Source organism: Poecilia mexicana, unplaced genomic scaffold (assembly GCF_051168715.1).
Source record: "Poecilia mexicana isolate PSO_F unplaced genomic scaffold, ASM5116871v1 scaffold_9, whole genome shotgun sequence".
In the NCBI taxonomy this organism is placed as follows: domain Eukaryota; kingdom Metazoa; phylum Chordata; class Actinopteri; order Cyprinodontiformes; family Poeciliidae; genus Poecilia; species Poecilia mexicana.
Genome location: NW_028263378.1, coordinates 28,151,071 through 28,174,069, shown reverse-complemented (window position 1 = coordinate 28,174,069; position 22,999 = coordinate 28,151,071). Strand labels below are relative to the sequence as shown.

At 39.0% G+C, this 22,999-nt stretch overlaps 1 protein-coding gene across 1 annotated transcript in view; it reads left to right on the top strand.

Annotated features, from left to right (window-relative positions):
• hk2 (hexokinase 2) overlaps positions 1 to 22,999 on the top strand; it is a 58,916-nt gene that overhangs the window by 17,141 nt on the left and 18,776 nt on the right. The window contains exons 4-8 of the mRNA XM_088009087.1: positions 1,976 to 2,095; positions 9,969 to 10,064; positions 13,483 to 13,582; positions 16,506 to 16,689; positions 21,275 to 21,436. Coding sequence (XP_087865213.1) covers positions 1,976 to 2,095; positions 9,969 to 10,064; positions 13,483 to 13,582; positions 16,506 to 16,689; positions 21,275 to 21,436 — 662 coding nt within the window. The remainder of the gene's footprint in view (positions 1 to 1,975; positions 2,096 to 9,968; positions 10,065 to 13,482; positions 13,583 to 16,505; positions 16,690 to 21,274; positions 21,437 to 22,999) is intronic.

The window sequence follows — 22,999 nt, the reverse complement described above, 5'->3', positions numbered from 1 at the left end:
AAGGGACATTAGTGACCTCATAATGAGGAGGAGAAAACTCTCAAAGACATGTTTAGTGCACAATATAACTAGGTGGATAATATGAAGACGGGGATAAACTGGTGTTATTTTCATCAATATGAAGACAAAAACCCACTTTGGTTCAATCAGAAATACAACCAGCAGGTTTACATCTGTTGTAAACCCGTTGATCAATTTTCAAAATACTTTAAATCAAGAAGTGTTTTTTGGATGGCGAATTAAATATAAAGACTAACTGACAGCTTGTTAAATATGAATAGATATGAAGACAAATATCAAATGTTCAGACCTAAAGACCAACGGTGGATGACCTGCGGTGACGCAGGGATCGATGTACACCAGATGTCATTGATTTCATAAGAAAATGTTTATTTCAGTCGTTGGCAGACATGACATCAATGCTTGTTTATTTTTATGGTCGTCTCAGTCCACAGACCTTGATCGGATGGAAAACGTACGGGGTGTTCTGAGAAGAGAGGGGCAGCACTGTGTGTGGGAGTATGTTAATGCAGCTAGAGCTGAGTTTATACATCAATCTGTAGTCGGCGATGTTGTCTCAGATCTGTTATTGCTCGTCTTGCTGTCTACAAACAAGCAGGCAAAAAGTGGTGAGGATCCTTTATTATTCAGCATTTGAATCCAATATTTATTTCCAATATTTTAAACTCTTAATTTTTTAAAATGTTTTCTTGTACTTTTACTTTTAAGTAGTTTGCAGTATAGCTCTTCCATCATGGGAAAATGTCTCTAAAACTTTATTTTCTGTCAGCCTCCAGGTCAGCTGCTCAGGCAGCATGGAGAAGCCCTACAGCTGGGGACACTACATTAATCTCACAGCCCCCTCAGACTTTGGAAAGACTTGGAGTTCACACGAACAGATTGGTTTCAACAGGCTTTTGTTTTACCACCGAAACACTGCGAATCAGACATTTAATAACGGCACCTGCTGAGGGATCACAGACTGCTGGATTTGTCAAACCAGAGCAGCGGTTAGTTGGCACAGATGCCAGCTGGCGCTAATGGAAGTGATTTCCCTTAAAAAAAAAAAAAAGGATGGGATGAAAGTACTTATCCAAATTATTCCCCTCATAAATTTAATCTTATTTCTCCTGAGTTTAAAATGACTTTTAGTATTGGCTTCATTCTAAACATTAGAACGGCAACTCATGATTCATTTAGTTTTTGGTTATTCTGACGATGAATCAATAAATCAGTGAATCGGATAAATAACTGCCACATTCTGTAGAGTTTTCATTTAACCCTTTAAACCTTTTTGCACAATTTTAGACTTTAAAAGATTAAAATAAACACATAATTTGTCTGCAATACTAAATAACAAAATAAACATTTTATTGCCTGAAATGCAGCAAAATAACATTATTTTATTATTATTATCATCGATGGTATCCAGGAATCAGTCCTTAGCCAATAATAATAATAATAATTCTTACATCATTAATAATCAGATTGAAAAAACTGCTTAATTGAAGATTTTATTTTTGGGAAATGTAAACCGAGTGAAGCTAAAAGTATGTAGAACAACACATTTACAGACAAATTCAAACCGTCATTTCTATAGTTTAGATGTCTGAAACCAGTCGTGAGCGGTTTTAACCACTTCTGTGTTCATTTATTTGCTTACCTTCTTTTAGGACTTCAGGATTGCTGTTTGTGCGAGCGGACTAAAGCTGCTGAGATGATGTCAGGCTGTCTTTGTGCTCCTTGTTCTGTTGACGAGGAGTCACCTGGTACCTGTACATCTGGAATCTTAATACTTCTCCTTGGTGACATTCTGCTAACGTTTGCATCATTAAAGCATCCGCCTGTGCAAATGAAACGGTCCCAGGCGTCCTTACAGTCTAATACAAAGGCTGGAGCGGTGACTTTGATAGCTACAGCCCTGTTCAGAGTGTTCTGCTCTTGCCTAATGAGAACAACCTTTTCTCTCTCATAGTTATTTGACCACATCGCCGACTGTCTGGCTGATTTTCTGGAGAAGATGGGGATAAAGGATAAAAAGCTTCCTCTGGGTTTCACCTTCTCATTTCCCTGCCTGCAGACCAAATTGGATGAGGTGAGCAATTTTGCACTCCTTTTACCGCTTTAAGTGATCATCACGCCCCACGTATCATTTCAGTTATGCCTAAAAGTCTGAGTCACATTTATTTCTTTAGATCTCGCTTCAAAGGAGCCAGACTTTCCCTCAGTTTTAAAGTGTTCTTCTCTGCTTTCTGAAAGTCTCTAGAAGTCAGCTGCTATTTTTTTTAATATATATATTATTATTGGTCTTCACATATAGCTGCTTTCTGTGGAGGCTTTTGAAGCCACTTAAGCACAAAGTGCATCTGAATCCAACAGGTAATCCAGCTGAACAAACAACTTAAAGTCACCTTTAAGGCTTTGAACATACATTTTCAGTAAAGTGAATCAAACTTGCTTTAGATGTACAATAGTTTGTTGCACCATGTCATGGTTTTTATTTGATTTGTTGTTTTCCTGTAAATTTATGATTTTTTTTTTTATTTGACCTTTTATTGAGAGATTAAGATTATAGTTAATTAAAACTAACAAAAACATTAAGAAAACAAATAAAAACATTAATTAATGGGGAAAAACTATAACTAACTAGAACTATGTTGTGTTTATAAAACTAGTTGAAACATACTGAGAATATGGATATAATACCCTTCGTTTGTGTCTTTGTGAATCTATTTATTAGCCTTTTGAACTGATGTGAAATAAATATATATATATTTTATTTTTCCCCAAATCACACAAGCAGTTTATGTCGTCTGTCAAAATAAAACTAAACTATAATGGGGAAAAAAAAACCTTTGCAGTGTAAAGTGTGTATGGGGAGTGAGAGTGTCTTTGTGTCTGGATCTTTTCCGGCGGAGCCGTTTGGCTCTCCGCTGTAGCTCCCCACGGTGTCCACAGTCGGTCCTCACGGGCTGAAGTCCTGCATGTTTCGGTTCTCTGCCTGGTTCAACCCGCATGAATCGAATGATGGCTTGTTTCTAACACTGACATGCCGAAGCAATAGTTACTACCAGGGTGCAGGACACCAACTCTTTACTTAGGAGACCTCTGGCCTGGAGGCTCTGCACAGTGGCTGCTGGGTTGTTCCCCTGGGGTTTTCCTCTGCTCCTCTCTAGGTGGGGATGAGGGGTAAGGGGTACAGTTTTCTGATCTCCTCCATGCCTCCCTGAGGTCCTAGGGGACAAGTCTCTATGGCTCCTCACACTACTACTTAACATTCTTATGTAGAAACCTTATGTGTGTGTAAGCAGCACACATGGACTCAAGTATTTTGATGGACTCTATCTTAACCTGTTGTTGCCACTAAATAAATCTTGCATTTGACGATGTTAAATGTCACAATAACAAAATTTTGCTGGACAATAAAGTATTCCAGTAATTATTGCAATAAATTATGATATTGTTGTTTTCTGGCTTTTAAAAAAAATGATAGTTGTGTGTTTTATTTTCTCTGGCTCGTCAGCAGGCTCTGGGTTGAGCTGCAGGTACTTATGGCTGCGGTAGTGGAACCTCGGTGTGTCCAAACTAGGGCTGTTGTAAACGAATATTTTAGTAATCGAGTAATCTATCGATTATTCTTACGATTAATCGAGTAATCGGATAAAAAAAATTATAAAATGAAATATTGGTAAATCTGGCATAATACCGGTGTTACTATCAGATATCAATCAATATCAGTCCAATTTTTCATATTTGAGCATCCCTAACAGTTGCTTTTTTGTAGTTTAGAAAACTAACCTGTAACAATAATAGCTCACTTTCTAAGTTAACCAGAAGAAAAGTTATAGAAAAATCTGAAATTATATTGAATGTAATAACAAAGAGGCAGGCTCACAAATATGCTTATAAAAAATGTCTACAATCCAGCTTTTAGTTTATATATTCATCTTCAGTGAGTTTAATAGATTAATTAAACTCACCTTGCCACCTAACCTGTCACGCTTTGGTTTTGAAAATACGGGAAATGCCGCCTGGAGTGGGAGGAGAGGGCGAATGAACGAACATGGGGTGGAGGGGAGGAAATAGACCAGCGGACTGACGAACCGTTAGACCGGGGGACGAACACGGGGGGAAGCAATACGGGATATTTACGACACCTTCACTGGTCACACTCAGAAACTCATCTACCAGCCATGTCCGATGCGCTCCGCCACCCGTTTCTTCAGACCGGGATATGAAATTTATTGTGCGGTTCGTCGGTAAAGCTACATTTACACGGTAAACATCAGCTACTCAGCCGCCCGCCCTGTTCAGGCTATCCGCTCACCTCAGCGCTCTTCCCGCCGTTCGCTTTCAACCAGCAGCCCCGGAGGAGAAATGCTGCCGTACTCCAGGCATTCCCCAGTCATTTTAAGGATGCTTATTGGTTCCCCAAAAACGATAAAAAGTCGGGCATTATCATCAATCAATAAAATCCCCACGGGCCAATCTTGAAGATTGGACTTTATGCCGCTGAGACTTAGCTTTTGTCAACAACTCAGAGGCGGAAGTGAGAGCTCCGCGCAACGCAAATGAAGTCCCGGCCGGAACACGGTGCGCTAACTAATAAAACATAAATTAACGAAGCTTCGAGGCAGGTAAATTTTCCTCGAGGAATTTTAGTAATCGAGGTACTCGAATCATTCGAGGAATCGTTTCAGCCCTAGTCCAAACCTCTGTTCATTGTTGACGAACCTGAAGTGCTTCCATGCTTTTGCCCACTTCAGCTTTTTGAAAACTGGAAAACTCGCTCAGAAGTCATCAGAAGCTCCATCTGCTTTGTTGTTGCTCGCATAAAGGCACACACTCACAGACAGATGGACACGCACACACACACACACACACACACATGCACACACTTCCGCAGGGAGGTGACTCTCTGCACATAGTAATTTGGAGAAAGTTTTTCATTTTTGACAATAATTTTTAAAGAAAATAAAACATAAAATAGTTTTTTGTCTAAAAGTATTGATGGGTTATTATAGACCCGGGATTTTAAAAGTGTAGGAGACCTGGCCTCCCCTTAGAGAGCAAATTGACAGCCACCCACACCCACACTACATTATTGCTATTATTTCTGTAAACTTTTTGTTGTACCTGTACTGATGTTCCACTCATAAATGTCTCTTTTAATGTTGTGGGATCATGCCAAGAACAATCTTGTGTTTTTTTTTCCTCCTTTAGTCAAGTCTTTAGCAAAAACAACAAAAAACATTTATCCAAAATGGGAACTCAAGGCGTCCAAGATCTGGAGATAAAAAGTTTGCCACTCTTGGCAGGCGTTCCAAAAAAACCTGACTTATCAATAAGGTCAACAAAAAGTGCAGTCAGCACTTAGCAAATCAGATTCATAGTTACTAGAGACATTTCAAACTTCCATCTTTCATAGGTTTAGACTTATAAAGTTTTACATCATTCACAAATTATCTCTTTCAATTACTCATTTACCACATGTTGCACACCAAACATTGTCATTGAATAAAAATATGTTCAATAATCATAGCGTAAACTGAAAATAAGCTCAGGCATCATAAGCACTTTGCTAACAATGCCACAAGCATTAGCATTTCTAACGATGTCATAAAAATAAATAAATGGATCAATGGTGGTTTAGTCAAACTGTTAGGGTCCCTTAAGAGATTTAGTGAAAATAATCAGGAGTCCCATTTCATGATCTAAAATAGTTTTATCTGAACTAAAAACACCATAATCCACTATGGACAAGTGGTAAAATAGACCAACCTTGACCTTAAATGGGATCATGGCAGTAGAATTAACAACACTCAACAAAAGGATCCAAACAACCAGCGTGTCAACCAACCCACCGCTGAATTTGGTGCCTCTACGTCAAGTTTTCATCGAGTTTTGGAGTGGAAGAGGCAGACGGCTCCAGCCATGGACAGCCAGTGTTTGTGAAGTTGGATTTGGTGAAGTTGACTAAATGTCTGCAGTTATTATTTTTTGTTTCCTGTGCCCCGCCTTTATTCACACTTGGAGAAGCTCTTTTGTAGGTCACATCTAGCACATTGACATACCGTATGTAGAGTTTTCCATACAGAATGTGATGCTTAAAGCAGAAACGACATGTCACTTTTTTCTCTGACGCTGTCAGAGCCTCAGTGCTGCTCCAAACAGAGCCTGGCTTGGAGCAGCACTGAGCTTCTGCTGCCTGCCAGCAGCGACTTCCTCATCGAGACTGTAGGACTTCATTTTGACATCCTCAGGAACAAAAAAAACATAAAAGGTTGAATTTACTCTTTAATATGAGATGACTCCTTTCACTGCAGAGTGCTCCTTCCAGGACCTGTCAGAACCTCCCCACAGAGCCCGGCTGTGCTCGTTGTCACCTTTTTAAAATTTTATGTCTGTTGCTGTTATTTGCATCAGTCGGTGAGGGTCTTCATCACACCTCACTGCGCCCCCAACCCACACACACACACGCACACGCACACACACACACACACCCTCTCTCATCTTCACAGGCGCACACGTCAAGCTTTGTGAGAGATGAACCCCCTTTCAAACCAAAGAGCTGAATGCTCCAAAGTAACTGTCTTGATACATAAAGCAAAAATCAAAGCACTAATTAATTATTCATCAACTTTTCTTTAATTTCTTTTTTTTTTTGACAATGATTTTTTTTTTATAATTTTTTTTTTTTTTTTTAAGTTTGGTCTTGAGAACAAGCCCATTTCCTGTTCTGGTTTATTTTGAAGTTTTTCTCTCCCTTTTCTTTTCGCCCTCCAGTCCTCAACAAGTAGACTTCATCTTGATGTGGGAGGAAATCAGGCAGGTTACTAGAGCTGTGAGGGTGTTTTCACCTTTCTTTCCTTGAGGAGCCTTTAGATTTTTTTTGTCCCACCCACAAGTGTGTGATTGATGTTTTGATACTTTTGAAGAAAAATGGCAACACAGAATGCTCCTGGAATAGTTTTCCTTCAGACTGCAGCCCAGGCTCCCTGCTGCAGGGATGATGACTGGCTGGGTGTGGTGACCTGTCTGCTGGCACCTCTTATCGTTTTGAGAGGGATGTGAAGGGGTTGTAGTGGGCTACTACTATTACTACAGTTTCTCTTGTTGGGGTAGTTACGTTGTGGCGGGTTTGTCCCTGATTGCACTGATGTGAAATTTATCCTCCGTTTCTGTGCACTCTTGGATGCAGGAATATACAAACACACTCACAGCTAATATCAGTGGAACCAGACAAAATCCTGCAGTTATCAAGCTTCAGATGGTTATTCACGTCTCAGCAGACAATTCATTTTCCAGCAAGTCAAAATAAAATAAAATTAGAAACCGTTTTCAGTGACTAAAAGACAAACAACTTCCAGCAGCGTTTCAGCACAAATGTGGACAAAACTGTGTTGATATTTTGCTGATGCTGAAAAAACACAATTGTCGGCGGCCATTTTACAGAAGAAGAAGAGCGATGGATTCAACACGTTCAAGTAACACATAACTTTTTATGAACTGTGTGATGCAGTGAGAGCTCTGGTGGAGCCGGCTTCTCACTGTTCAAAAACAAATGAAACCATCATCCTCCTGTCATCTTCTTTGTCGTTTTTGCCAGTAGTAACATCCAGCTGTTGATCATGTGACTCGTGTGATGTGAAAAAGTGTTTCCATTGCGTTTTTACAAAATAAATCTACCTCATGTTTCACTCAAAAAAACACCTCATTCTAGCGCAAAAAACTTTGTTAAAAAACAAGAGTTCTTTTGAAATCGTCATGTTTCCTTTTAAATTTATTTTTGCAAATTCATTTTGCACATTTATATGGTCAGAAAATGGCTAGTGACAGATGAAATGGAATTAGCTTCATCTAAGGTGTGATGGTTGTACAGGAAAAGTATTTTTCTGCATTTGCTACTGGTATGTCTAAGGATGAATGAGACGCAACAGCTTCTTTAGGTCCCATTTAACTATTATTATTATTATTATTATTATTATTAGTATTATTATTATTGCCATAATTGCTGTCATTACAGTTAAATGGCTTCTCTTCTTCCTTTTGACCCTTTTCCTCTGTCCCTTGCATTCAGTTTATTATTGATTTTTCCTCCTGTGGCCTGTCCAGTCTGATGCGTAGCCTCCGTATGGCGTCATTCTGTCATTAATTTAATAAAGTCAACGTACAACAAGGACATGCCTTGTTTTCCTCCTTTTCTAGAACAAATCTGCTCCAGAATCTGCCATCTGTACTACAAGGCAACCAGACCCTCCATCCTGTTGCTTTCCCAGACCATATGTGGCACAGCTTTTGAGCCATGAAGTTCTCTAATCTCTGATGAGCTCTTCTTCTTCTTCGTATTATTATTATTATTATTATTATTATTTCTTCTTTCCTCGCAGTTATCCTCCTCTCATTCGGTTAGAAACTGTTTCAATATAGTTTTTCCTTGAAATCTGACTCGTTAGACAGATGCACTTTTCAAACTCAAATTTGTGTTGTGACTGGGAATCCTTTGGTCTAGAAACCGTCGTCTTCTCTAATGCATTTAAATGTTTTCTGCACTGAAGTCTGATTGTTGCTGCATCTCATTCTGCAAACCTGACAGCTCATTGAAAACATCTTTCTAATTCATGGACAAAGTGTGAAGAGGAATTCTGGGAATTTTGCTTTGAAAACCAAGTTTTTTAAATCCACTGACACTTTGATGGTGAACACAAAAAGTTCTTGAACATTTTCAAACTTTACAACCCCAAAACTCTGTATTTTATAGAGATTGTATTTAACAGATCACCACAAAGGTGTGGAATATTTCCAAGTAGAAGGTTTAAAATGTTTTTTGTAAAGTTGTAAAGAGTTGACTTTTTCTTGGGTGGTTTTCTACACGCTTAGCACAACTAGAAACTCAAATGTTTGACCCTTTTCCTTTTCAGAATAGCTTGGGTTGGTAGCGTCTCTGAAGATAATCTCAGTGATGTTCAGTTTTTCTTTTTCACATATTGTTTATTTCATGTTATACTGCCACAACATGTCGGCAGTTTTAACAAATCAGCAAAAAAATATTTTGTTTATAAAGCTTATATATTGCAACTTTAAGCTGCTAAGTAATTTCTACTTGGCACAAATGCTTGTTTTGAATTTCAGACTGAAACAACAAAGATGGACACAGTATTTCAGTCTATTCTTTGTCATATAAACTTATCTTATTTCAGATTTGAAGGCCAGAAGTTGGAAGTCAGGATGAATGAGAAGAAAATAGTCACCTGTTGTTTCCTGTAAACGCAGATCAAATTGTAAGAGTAAAAAATAAAATAAAAAAATAGGTGCACAGGAAATGATGAAGTCATAGCCAGCTGGTGTGCAACTCAATGTCTTCGAAACCATTAATATGAAGAAAAATAAGGGACAATTTTTCTATCCAAATTCAAAATTGAATTTCCGGCTCTTTGTTGGGGCCCCGATCACATTCTAAGTCTGATGTGCCACATTTTCCTCAAAATGCCAACGTCAGACTCAAATAGTTCTCCAGTGAGCCAGAACTCCATCGTCTGACTTGTTATGGCAGCTGTACATGAATGTGGTGCAGTTGCTACATTTTGTCAGGTTCTAATTACATTTATTGCAGCTTTCGGTGTTCCAGAGTACGACGGCTCCACGACTTGTCTGCGAACTCTGAGCCCCTCTTTGTTTTATGGAACAAAAAGCAGCTGTAAAGTGATTCCTGAGAGTAAACATGTTTACTATTAAAATAAGTCGAGATAAGCCTAAACAAACTGTGGTGGTAGAAAACTTGATGTTGTGGTGCGTTTCTAATTTTGTCATTTTCTTTATATTTATCTTCGGCTGTCCTGCTGTCTGCAAAGCAAGTTTGCCCCTCAAGGACAATAAAGTTAATCTGAAAGCATGAAAGGTTTGACGAAGCAAACCTGAAATGAGTCCTGACTCTTCTTTGTCTTTATCTTTTTTTTTTTTATTTTCAGAGCGTTCTGATTTCTTGGACCAAAGGCTTCAGGCTGAGTGGAGTGGAAGGGAACGATGTGGTCAGCCTTCTGAGGAAGTCCATCAAAAAACGAGGGGTAAAAGAAAACAACACCTTTGGACACAAAACTGTTATTCCCAGACATGGGAGCGTTTCTCCAAAACGTCTGTGGGGTTTTGGGGGAATTGTAGTCGACCATTTTTACAGAACAGCTCTGGATTCAACACGAACGACTCACAGCTTTTTATGAACTGTGTGATTGTGTGAGGGCTTGGTGCCAGCTGCACATTACCCAAAGCAAAATACAAGCAAGCATGTCCAGTCATAAGAGGGTGTTGCTCAACATTCTAGTTGCCCTCCCCTTAAAGTTTTTGGTTGAATTGTTTGGGTTAGAGGTCACATTATGTAAAGATTTAAAATGTAGACATTCCTTTAAGTGTTTGAAAGTCACAAGAGCAGACTTTTTCCAGGAGTTTGTTGGTTTTCTACATCCTCTGGAGAATCTGCTGCAGATCAGCACATTCACTCTTCTTTTGAACTTTGAACATCCAGAACACATAAAGTGAAATCGAAGCGATCCAACTGCATACTAAATGTTTGAGCTCTGAGAACCTCGGGGCACGAGTCATGTTCAACCAGAGCCATTCTGTTTGTTCTGGGCCTGTGCTGCCATCAGAACCGACAGATGTATGTTACAGGCACGTAGTCCAGACTAAAAACGTTTCAGAGAGATCAAAAACGTCTGCGTTGCGGATTGAGGACACAGGACCCTCTCGTTTTGCCAGCCAAAAATGGTTCTGAAATGAGACGGAGCACAATTATACAGAAACGCTTGTTTATTGTGCAGGTTGCAAACTGGAGATTTAGTTTGAATATTGAGAAATAGTTGGGGTAGATGGAAGAAGGCAGTCACCGCAGGAGTGAAATGGCTTTAGATTTTGTTTTTGACTTTAAATGTTCTGTGCAAGTGAAGCAGAGCTGCTGGCAGAAGTGAGTGTGTCTCAGCACGCCTCCTGTTCAGGTGGCTGATGACCAGCCAGACGCCTGCTGGGAACTTTAACACTCAGTCAGCAATCAATGATGCCCAACATCTGAATGTCAAATTTACATCAAATGTGGAAAATAAAATCTGGAAGAAAAGAAAAATCCTAAAAGCCAAAGCGGCAGTATGTAACTTTTATAAAAAATAAATGTTTTTTGCATATTTTATAAAACTGTCACTGTGTTGTGCCGGTATGCTTTGAAACACATGATCTGATCTGTGAAAAGATCAGTCTGAGCTAATATTGTCACCTGAGGAAATGAACAAAACCAACCAACCATACACAGGAGGCGGGTCTTGGTGCTGTCAATCAACCTTGTGAATGCGCTGCTAAATGTGCTAATGATGGAGAAACAATTAACTGTTACAGGAAAACCGTTTATCCGCCATCATCTGCTGGCGGGGAGAAACTGTATTGTAGCAGAGAGCAAGAGCGCACACGGGCATGATTGACAGCATTAAAGCCCGCCTCCCAGCTCTGATTTCTTGTTTCTAATTACCCCTGGGAAAAGGCACAGGAGTTAGATTTTTGCTTTTCTTTTCACCACAGATCATCTGATTCATACCATACATGACACGGGGACAGTTCAGGCAAAAATGTAATGAATAAATAAAAGAATAAATATCATCCAGCAACAACTGGTCGTTGATTACAGAGATAACAGCAAATGTGGGCTTTTTGCCCCAACCCCATCCATCCCCACGTTGCTGCAAATAATAATAAATATATATATATATATATATATATATATATATATATTATAAAAGATGCATCCAGCTGCTTAAGGTCGAAGCATTGTTTGAATTACCGTATTTTCCGCACTATAAGGCGCACCTAAAAACCTTCAATTTCCTCAAAAGCCGACAGTGCGCCTTATAATCCGGTGCACCTTATATATGGACCAACATTGAGCCACAACAGGTCTAGCAACGGACCTTATCACAGGGGCCGCGTTTCATTGGCTAATGCCCATTTCATGTCACAGCGCAGCTACTACGTGCGTGACCGTCTCACAAACACAAGCTACAGTAGTAAACACATAATGTACATTGTGGACTAGCAGACCGGCAGAAAGTTTTTGCGTCAGGACTCGAAAAAGAATGGTTCTCCACTGTCAGTGGGGCATCTGTACAGGCGATGTCAGGCATCCTGATCGTATTTGTGGAACTAAAATTCACAGATTTCCAAAATCTGAAACGGGATGCCTAGCTTGGATCAAAGCTTGTTCACGACCGCATTTGCAGCTCAACCGTCAGGATCAATAAGAACAAAGGAGTGTGTGCTGGTGTAAATATTATTGATTTGTGTTTAGTGAATGAAAAAAAGAAAGTCAATAATAAACACATCCATTATGAAAACCTTTTGGCCAAGTACAGCATAATGGCAGTACCGATACAACTCCTACACCTTGAAGCCTGTCTGTTACACAGTCTTACGTTAGCTGAACAGATAAATAAAATGTGTACCGTATCTGACATACATTAAAGATTTTATTTTACCTGAAAAGGCTTTTTACTAAACTGTAATCGTGTTAGCCACGCTAGCACCGAGTATCAGGCCTAAGCACACTCAAACATTTGCCAACAACAGAAATCACTGATTTCAAAAGTAACCCTCAAAACCATGAATGCCGACTTACACACCCTTGCAAGAACAACAGGCATCAGTGATCTTGTCCACAGCTATATTTATGCTGAGGGTGTGAGGATCTGCTGTTTTCCTCATTGACCGGTAGCATTTAGCTGCGACGCGCACAATGTTGGAGGCATCCCGTGGCTCAAACACCTTTATGTCGTCCAAAAAAGATGACATGAACTTGTTGGTTCCCCTGTCCATTGTCGTGGCTGATATTTTGTGAAAATCCGGCAGAAATGCTATGCTAATTAACTCAGATCGAAATGAAAGACGTCATGTTTACACAGACATGCAGTAGGCTGCTTACGTAGTTGGTCCACTACGGTAAGCAGCCGCCAACTTCTTTTTCCCCCGTAGAAAAAGTGCACGGTACATACTGGGATAGTTGTCAGAACGCTGGTTTGTTAATAAAGTTTGATAATACATTTAAAGCCAGGGGGGAGGGGCAGGGGAAGAGAGAGAGACTGCGGCGGCAGCGTTGGTTGGTCTGTGTTACCCAGAAAGCAGTTGGGCACAATATCGCAACACCGTGAGTGAAACAACGACTGGGCCAGCCTACTATATAAAGTACTCGGGGACCACTACTTTATAAATGTGGATGTGTAATGATAGAGTATGAAGCGTCTATTCTATGCACCTTATACTGCGGTGCGCCTAATATATGAAAAAAGTCCTAAAATAGGCCATTCATTGAAGGTGCGCCTTATAGTGCGGAAAATACGGTAAATGTTCTGACATCCTCGCAGTTTTCGTTGTTTCTAATCAAGGTGTGTCTACATTTTTAATTTCATTCTCCAGAACCTCCAGCTTTAGCTCGTAAACAAACTTTCATTGCAGGACTTCGACACTGACATCATGGCAGTGATCAGCGACACGGTGGGGACCATGATGACCTGCGGCTTTGACGACCGTCACTGTGAAATTGGCCTTATAGTGGGTAAGTGCAATCTGACTGTGATTATAGGTAAAGTGAAGATGAAGGCCCTTCGACGTTCTGAGTTATGAAAGCAGCAATCGGGGAGGGGAAGAAAACCAAGTAGGCAATTTGCCAAGGAAAGAAAATCATTCTGAGGCGTTTAGGTCACTCTGGCTTCAAGTGTTCTGTTTGTATTGACTTCAAAATATCAGCATTTAGCAAGATTATAGATAATCTGCCGAGGCTATTCAGAGAAACTTGAGGGTGAAGGCTGAAATAAACCCAGGTCGTAACCCGGCCTGCCGCGGCCATTTATGTTTCTTCAACACTTTAACGTTGATTTAGCGCGCACACACACACACACACACATACACACAGTGTTTGTCATTCAATCATGTTTTCTGCTGCATTTCTAAACATAACATCCAGATTGTTAAAAGCAGAAGGGAAGAAGGTTGAACTCGTATTTACATTCGCTCTTTCATGAATTTAATTGCATTTGCATGTTTTGCTGATCTGTTTACGCTTAACAACATGTTTTTTTCCTTCTTTTCTAAAGAAATGCAACAAATAATGAAAAGGACTGAAAATATTCAAAAGCTCTTTTTATGGCTTTTAAACATCTTATAACTAATTGTTAACCCACATTATGATAGAAATTGCGATCCAATTTGTAAATTAATTTACTACATGAAACATTTGGGTGCTTGCGACTGCTCTTAGATGTTTGGAGAAAAAACCCAACAGATTTTTAGTGGAAAACGTTGCTGTTTGAATCGTTTCTTCTGGTTAATTTTCACACTTTTCTGATGCTTGCATGAAAAACCAAGTTCCTGATGGAACTTGTGTTGCGTGTTTGTGGCTATTTATTTAACTGCACCATGTATGTACGTGTTACCATTTCGAGGGTTTCCAAACTTTTTGTTACTTGGGCCAAAACTGTTGAGTCAGAAGTACTCGTGACAAAAAAGTAAAAATAAAACTAAAATCAAGTAAATAGTTTAATTTATGTTTTGTTTGTTTTTCTTTTTTTGTCTTTGTAAGGGATGGTATTTGTTGCAGATGCAAAATTTAACAAGGATTGTGCACATTTGCTGTATTAAAAGAAAGTCATGTAGTTTTCAGTTTCCTTTGGGCTCACAAGGTTTCCCCCAGTGTATCATAAGCCTGGCAGACCACCAGGCTTTACTTGTGCCCCCGCCAGGCTAAACCTTGCTTATTTTTTAAAGTCTTTTTAAAATGTTTGCATTTTTAAAGACTTTATAGTTGGTGTTCAGGTATTAATCTTGCAATCTTTCGACAGCACATAATTATCAAGTGATATTTTCAAATTTCTTGTCAACTTTAAACATTTTTTAACTCAAAAACGCGATGGGCTGCTGGATGAATGACTGGCCTAGCACCAACCACCGGCTTAGCAAGTTTTCTGGGGTAAATCTTGGCTCAGTTGAACAACAGGACTTGGATCACATTAAAAAAAAAATGGTTGCTATATTTAGCCAAATGTAACAAATGAAAAAAACAAGCAGATTTGGGTGCAGCAAAGACGGCCTTTCGGTAAACGTGCCTGGATAAACATGGCTCTACTCATTATACAAGCTCTGTTGTAAAAAGACGAATACTTTGCCATACTAAACATTTTCCATTGTAAGAAAATATCGATAATTTTACCCTGATTAAAAATGAAAAGTCTCCATCTGCACGAACCACCCGCTCCAGACGGATCAAACTTAAATCAATGTTGAACTGCAGTTGAGACAAAATCAATCCAAATGTCACAAATCTGCTTGTTTCCACCAGGCTAAAGAAATGAAATCCTGGATTGATTCCATGTCTCTTCTGCCAACCCAGCAGGCAATCAGTCCCGCTCTCATCAGTCCCCATTTCTAGTTAACTTGGCTAATGTGATGGAAAAAGGCAGACGGTGCTCACATCATTAAAGTTGTTCTTTCCAATTTTGGAATATTTGTTTGAAAATGACACGAACAAGGTCACGGCGAAGTGCATATTGTACTTGGACGACAAAGGTTCCTGTGAACAGCGCTTGTTAATTGAGGGGACGCCTGCAGGCCAGGAACAGCTGCACATCACTGCTGATTCTGAAGTTTCTGCCGTTGAGTTTTAACTCTGCCTAATGCCCCACTCTGAGGGCATTCAGGGAACGAGCTGCTACATATAGGAACATGCTAATGTAGAGGTATATTTCCATAATGAAATCAATAAAAAGTATTTTTTCTCCCTGTATGGCTCTTACTCTTTCTGTCTTTTGCAACGCTCCGGGATATTTAAATTTACCCAAAGTGTCATTTCACTTTGTTGCATTTTATGTGCTACATATTAGAGATTTACTAGCTGAAGAGGGGTCTCTGTGCTGCATCATATTTGAGCTTCAAGAAAAACAGGAAGTTATGGAAGCTCAGTCGAAATGCTTTGTTTAGTTTGTGTGTATTGTTTGGGGTCCCACTGCTGGTTTTGTCAGAAACTATTATTTCTTACCCTGTGTTTTGTTCCCCCCTCTGAATAAATGAACTTAAAATAAAGTTTGGATTTTTCAAATGGACAAAACCTAAAATAATAAGACGTTTTACACATCTTGGGTGGAGGTGCTGTCTGTTATGTCATAAAACACAACATGCGAGTCACTCCTAACCTGCCAGCTCTAACTCCATAACAACACTAGCAGATGAATGTCGAACGTATATCGAGCCCAACACTGGGACAAAACTCAAACTCTGTATTTGATGTTCCTCTGATCAGTTTAATATAAAGTCAATTTAAGCAAAGACGAAACTTATCTCAATATGTCCAGATGTAAATAATGGTCCACAAAGTAGAGCTTCAACCACGTCAGACGTATTTACAGGGCAGTAATCTGTAGATGCTGTTTAGAACTGTATTATGTTTGTTAATCAGCCATCGTCACGGTAACACCATTTCTCTCCAGGAACGGGCACTAATGCGTGTTACATGGAGCAGATGAGGAACCTCCAGCTGATGGACGGCGATGAGGGGCAGATGTGTGTGAACACAGAGTGGGGAGCGTTTGGAGACGACGGCGCCCTGGAAGACCTGCGCACCGACATCGACCGGGAAATCGACGCTGGCTCGCTGAACCCTGGCAAGCAGCTGTGAGTGTCACTGAATTCATCACGGCAGTAGCTGCAGAATAAATATGCATAATCAGAAATCTTCATCTCCACACCGTTTTGTATATGTAGATTAATAATTTATGTTCTACAGGATTTTATTTTATTTTTTTAGAGCGTTACAGAAACAGTCTGGATTGTTTTTCCCTTTTCGACTTCGCTTTAGCTCTAAGTACTGACTAACCTTCTCACGGTCCTCATCTGTAACATCATTGACTGCTGAGATCAAAGCGTCAATCACAGTTACTGTCTTGTACGTTTGCGTTTGGGATGTTGGTCACTCAGTTATTGAGTTTCATGTGTTGTAGACTTCAGGCTTGGTGCCTTGCAACAGTCTTTATGTTGTCATGATCAGGCCCGTATCCCTCCACCAGCTGCATATAATGCATGACAGAACATGGCCTTCAAACTTCCTGAGTTACAATCTGAACTTCCTCCTCTTTCAAGACCTAAAGCACTTGGTTACAAATTCATCCCAGCAGGGGGGGCATTAACTAAAACGATGCTGCAGGCTTCATCCTGGATGGTGCCTCTGACGTTCATTAATCCTCAGTAATCCTCATTGCAAGTAAACCAAGTCAAGTTGAGATAAGATTTGACTTGAGGGGCCAGTGGGAACGTTTCAATCTCCAGACGCCTTAACTCCAGAACCACCAAGTGAGTTTATTTTGATTTGGGCTTAATCCCATTTCCTCTCAACACTGTAGGGCAGGGGTCTTCAACTCCACAGCCGGTGTCCTGCAACTTTTGGTTGTGTACCTGAATCAAATGGCTGAGTTACCTCTTCAGCAATGCAGTCAGGTTCTCCAGAGTCAAGCTAATGACCTGATTATTTGACTGGTGTGTTGAAGCAGACGCATCTGAAGGCTGCAGGATCCCAGCCCTCAAGGGGCGGACCCTCGCTGTAGAGAGTCCCTGACCCTTAGAGAGGACCAGTGTTTCCCAGCTGTTCTTCTTAAAGTGGTGGTGTTATTTATTTGCTGGGCACAGCAGTCATAGCATTAAGAAGTTGTCTTGGCATGCTGTTTGAAGCAGCCAATCAGACGTCAGGGTTTGTTGCATGTTATTGTTTGCATCCAGAAATTTCTCACATTTGCTCAACCGTAATTTAACTTGAATTGAAAATGATGCATAAAAACCATTTAGAACAACTCAGAACTACTCACTCTTCTTTTCTCGCTCGCTGTGTCGGCTATGCCTCACACAAGCTCATCACCGTAGCAACTGACTGACAACAATGCCACTAACGTGTCAGGATTCAACAACTAAAAACACTCAAACATTTCCCACACAGACCAGAACATTAAGTCCGTTACAGTTTTATGTTTCCAGGCTTGATGTTTATTATGCGACTATTAACATGTGATAGCTTTGGTCAATTAGATTGGTTGATTAGCTAATTTACACACCTGCTCTGCTGATGATCTGTCAGAGTTGGTGTGTGGATCGCCTTTTTTATTTTCTAATTAAACTGAAACACACATCACCTCTACATCTTTAAGTTGTCAAAGTCAAGATAGCATAACTGACCTATTTCCCCTGCTATTTTCTTTTTTAATTAAAACTTTTTCCTGACCTTGTTATGTAGTCATAGTGTTGACAATTAGTAGCAAAGCACTACAGTCCTATTTTCGTTTTACATATCACACATACATTTATGTTGACAACTTGACAGCTAACACCAGTGGTGGTCATTATGAGCGAGCAGCTTGTTGCCCTCCAGTAGGAAGCCGCGAGGCGGGATTTATGTGGTGATGTCACGCCGCCCACATCCCGCCCATCAGGTTTAAATTAATTCATGATGCACTTCAGCACAGGAGTATAAAATAATTTTCGAACCATGAAATGGTTATAGCCGTTTTAAAAAATGAAATCGGTACCTTTAATTGACTCCTATAATGAAAACAAGTTTTTTCTGTTTAATTCCAGTTTAAAAAAATTAATAGCACATCCAAGCAACTATTTCACGAGATATTTATTGTATTTATCCTGTCCATAAAACACAATGCTTGTTAGAATACTAGCAATAAAAAAATTCTGTTAAAGTACATTAAGAATTTTTTTTTTTTTAAATGTGATCAGTTTTTAATTAATTGCAATTAAATATTTTGTTGGTCCTTTTAGTTATTTTTGGCAGAATTTGTTTCTAGTTTTCTTTTTGCCTTCAGTCTGAAATGAGAAAGTGTAAAACTGCTTTATTCTTCTGATATAAAACATGCTGCAGTTGTGAAGCCTCCAAAATCTGATCACATTTACTGTAGCTGGATACATTCTGCTTATCTATTTATACCTCAGCTGGGAGGGTTTTATTTATTTTTTTAACTGTCAATTTGATAACGGCCTCCCACTTTACCTGTAGGCACTTATAAGCAAACAGTGAATACGGCACTTATACGCTCTATTAGTTTATTCCTTGTGGAAGAAAATTGCAAGGAGGGTAGCCTTGATAAGAGTGGGTTTTAAAACGCAGTCAGTTCAATTTAATATGCTCATCGGAGCGTTTTCAGGCTGTTCAGACTTTCAAATACTGACAAGAAGAAATGTTAGATGCAACAAATAAACAAACCTTCGCCTGGTGGATTGAAACCAATCCAACTCTGCCTCCTTGTTCTACTTGGAAGCAACTTGAAGTTTGTATTTTTATTTATTTTTCCATTATGCTGGGCAGCATATCTCTGCATGAAATATTCTAAACATTCACTGTCAGTCACAAACGACAACGGAGTCATCCACACTTGCTATATTCAGCATTAAATTACCATAGAACTTGCTCATTTTGTCTTGATACAACCACAAAGCTCACTTTTTGTTTGTGTTTTTGCAACCAGAACTCTGAAAGGTGTGATAGGAATTTTCCTTCAGTCGCTCTGAGTTGATGCATTGCAGCAAAGTATAACAAAACAATGAAGTGAATAGAATATAAATTTCCATTATTGTCCCTCAGTGGAGAAATTCACATGTGGTAACATCAAGTTAAAGGCAAATGGAACTACAAATTAGGTTAAAAAAATATCAAAACAGAGAAACAATAATAAGACTGTAAAGTAAGGACACATTTATAACCAGTATGCCAGTCAAACCTGAATTGTCTTTCACTCATCTCGTAGCTGGATATCTGGAAAAACAAATACATTTTTATGCGTTTTGGCCTTTCATCTACACACAAACTCTGTTTAATACCACTGAAAACAATTATTCATAAAAACTACAACTAAAGTGGATATTTAAGAAAACTTCATATTTGTGTTTTCGTGAGTAGACGGCAAAGTGGAGATTTAGGGCATTGTTTTGCATTTAAACAACTTTATATTCTAATATACTATTTTAAAGTAGTTCTAGCTATATATCTGACCACACAAACAAACCTCCTGGCGCTATGTTTAATTCGTAACAGGAAGTAGTATCAATCTGATCGACTGACATTGATCTTTAGCTTGGAGCTACACTGCCCCCTAGGGGTTTGGCATGTTTAAAACAGTGCTTAGAGCATTTTGGTGCAGGTTTCATGTGGATGAAACCAATCCAGTGTGCACAATATGTATATTTTTAGTTTTTATAAAGACCTGGCTATGTGTGGACAATGAGCAAGTGTTTATTCATAAATGTGGGGGACGTTCCATTTCGCTCTTTCTGCTGTAATTCCTTGTGCTGCCTTTTCTAAACAAGACCCTTCGCCCCAAAGCACGTGGGTTCAAGTTTTGCGAGCCTGCACTGCAATTAAATTTGAAAGTCATATTCAGCTCTCACATTTTCTGTGAACGTCTTCTCTATAATTATGTATTTTAAAATCAGAATGGCTTAAAAAAAAGGTCGATTGGAGCTGTCCTTAAGAAATGCAGAAACATGCAGCTTTAATGCCTATTTAGTTATCTTTACTGGAAATGGAGCTGATGATTTGCCAGACTGTCGATCACGAGGTGGATGTGAAGACTTGTGCGCCGTCCACAATAAGCACTTGTGAGTCTATACAGCATTCCTTAAATCAAGCAAGAGTTATAATTGATAATTTTATTCGCAAAGAAATGTCACCCAGATGGTATTTTTGTGTTCTCGCATCTTAATTTATTCTCTCATCTTATTAAAAAAATCTCCCAGACAGATGTCTATCAGCATATCAGCATGTGTCATCACTAAAACATTTCTGATTCTAAATGTGAATTACCTTGCAGAGGCTGCCTTTTGGAAATTAAAGTGCAAGTGGAGAATATATTGAGAAGTTCTGGCATCTTGAATTCGATCCATTTAGTTCAGACCAGATGTTTGCATACACCTGACAAATAAGCCACAAACACTTTTTTTTTCTCAGTGTCTGAAGTTAAAACCGATCCAACTTCTTTTTTTTTGTTTTAGCTCAGTGAGAATTACCAAAATTATTTCTGTTTGCTAGATGCCAGAAAACTTAACGAGGACGTTTGTACATCAGGGATAACTATCTTTTAAAATGTATGACTTGGGTCAAACCTTTTGAATGTCCTCCAACAAGTGAGAAAAAACAAGTTTGTATCTTTGTATTCAGTGTATGTAAATATCTGGTATGTGGTGTGTTTTTTGTCTGTACCTTTCTCAGGTTTGAGAAGATGATAAGCGGGCTGTACATGGGGGAGCTGGTGCGTCTCATCTTGGTGAAGATGGCCAGAAAGCAGCTGCTGTTCCAGGGACAGACCACGCCACAGCTTCTTACCTCTGGATGCTTCAGCACCAACTACATCTACGCCATTGAGAGCGACAAGTTAGTATTTGTGCGATGTTCTCATAAATGATGTCCAAATAAAACAGCCCTAAAGTATACAGTATGAAGGAATCGGTTCAATGGCTCTCGACAGTTTCAAGCTATTCATTCAACAACATCACAAACCTAGACAAGCTTGTGATGTTGTGTTATAGCTTCATGTAATTTTAGGTATTTTTCTAATGAATTTTTAAATATTTCTCATACATAAAAGATGAAAGACAATGCTGTTTGTTATTGCTGTTGTACCATGCAACAAAATGCAATAGTCAAAAAAAGTTCACAATTAAGGTTAATGGACTATCATCTATTATAAATGCTTGTGTTTAAAATCCGTCTGCCAGTTTAGTTTTATTGGATCGGAGGATAAACATAATGTGGCGAAACTGCGGAGAAAGTAGGTGGTTACATGTCTGTCATCTCCATGAATCACAGACACTCAACTTTCTTTTTTGCTCGATCGTTTTACCTTCCTTTACTGCATCACCAGTATTTTTTTTTTCCCCGAATAGATAAAGACAAAATGTCCCAAAAAGGAGGATTAGTGGCCGGGTGTTTCTGGCCAAACTTTGATCTGAAAGCAGCTGGAGACTCTTTAATCCCATCCGTCTAATCCTGCTCTGTACTTTCTCTGGTGTCTGCAGAACAAAAAGATGGCACTGGGATTAAACAGAATTTATGATAGGCAGAGGAAAAAAATACCTTTTTATACTTCCCAACTTTAATGCTAAGCTAGTTTATATTCTAGCTGCCTTATTGTTCTTTTTTGTAGCATATGTGTAGTTAAGTCTTACCAATGCAAGCATGTGGAACAAAGTGTTTTTGAATGCTGATGATGGGGTCAATCAGTGACCATCTCCCTGTCTCCAAAACAAGCGTACACTATGGATGGGTCAGAGTTGGACTGAGAGAGAGATCACATATTTTCTCGTCAAGTTTGTGTTTCATAAATAGCAAACTTTGCCAATGTCAGGCCCTGTTTTGTGCCTATCCAGGCTTTATAAGTGACACCTGACTTCTGTCAGGGAGGAATGGGACAAAACTACAGCAAACTGCAGTCGTATTCAACAAAACATATGTTCCTATGAGCCTTGTTAGTCGTCCCCAAAGGAGAGAGCCTTTAGAAAAGAACTTTTATTAAAGATTTTTATTAAAGATTCTTTTGAGACATTTCTCTTTTTGAAAAATATTTTTAATGTAATATTTTAATTTTAAAAGCTGTGTTTCAGTTTCATCAACTACAAGCAGAAAATAATCATAAATAACAGAAACAATGATTTTAAAATATTTTTTATTCACCAGTTAGTGGATACAAAACAAATATTTCAGTCTAACAGACAGAACAAGACTAACAAACATAAGTATTAATGTATAAAGTATCAAATAACCAGTTCGATATGACAATAAATAACAAAAAAATAAAACAATCTTTGCATAATTATTTCATTTTACATTTTTCACATTGTGATAAAAAGTTCCTCAAATAAATTGACTTTTCAGAAACATTCTACTTGGTTGAATGGGCCTGTACTGTCTGACGTTTGTGGAAGTTCAAAGGCAATG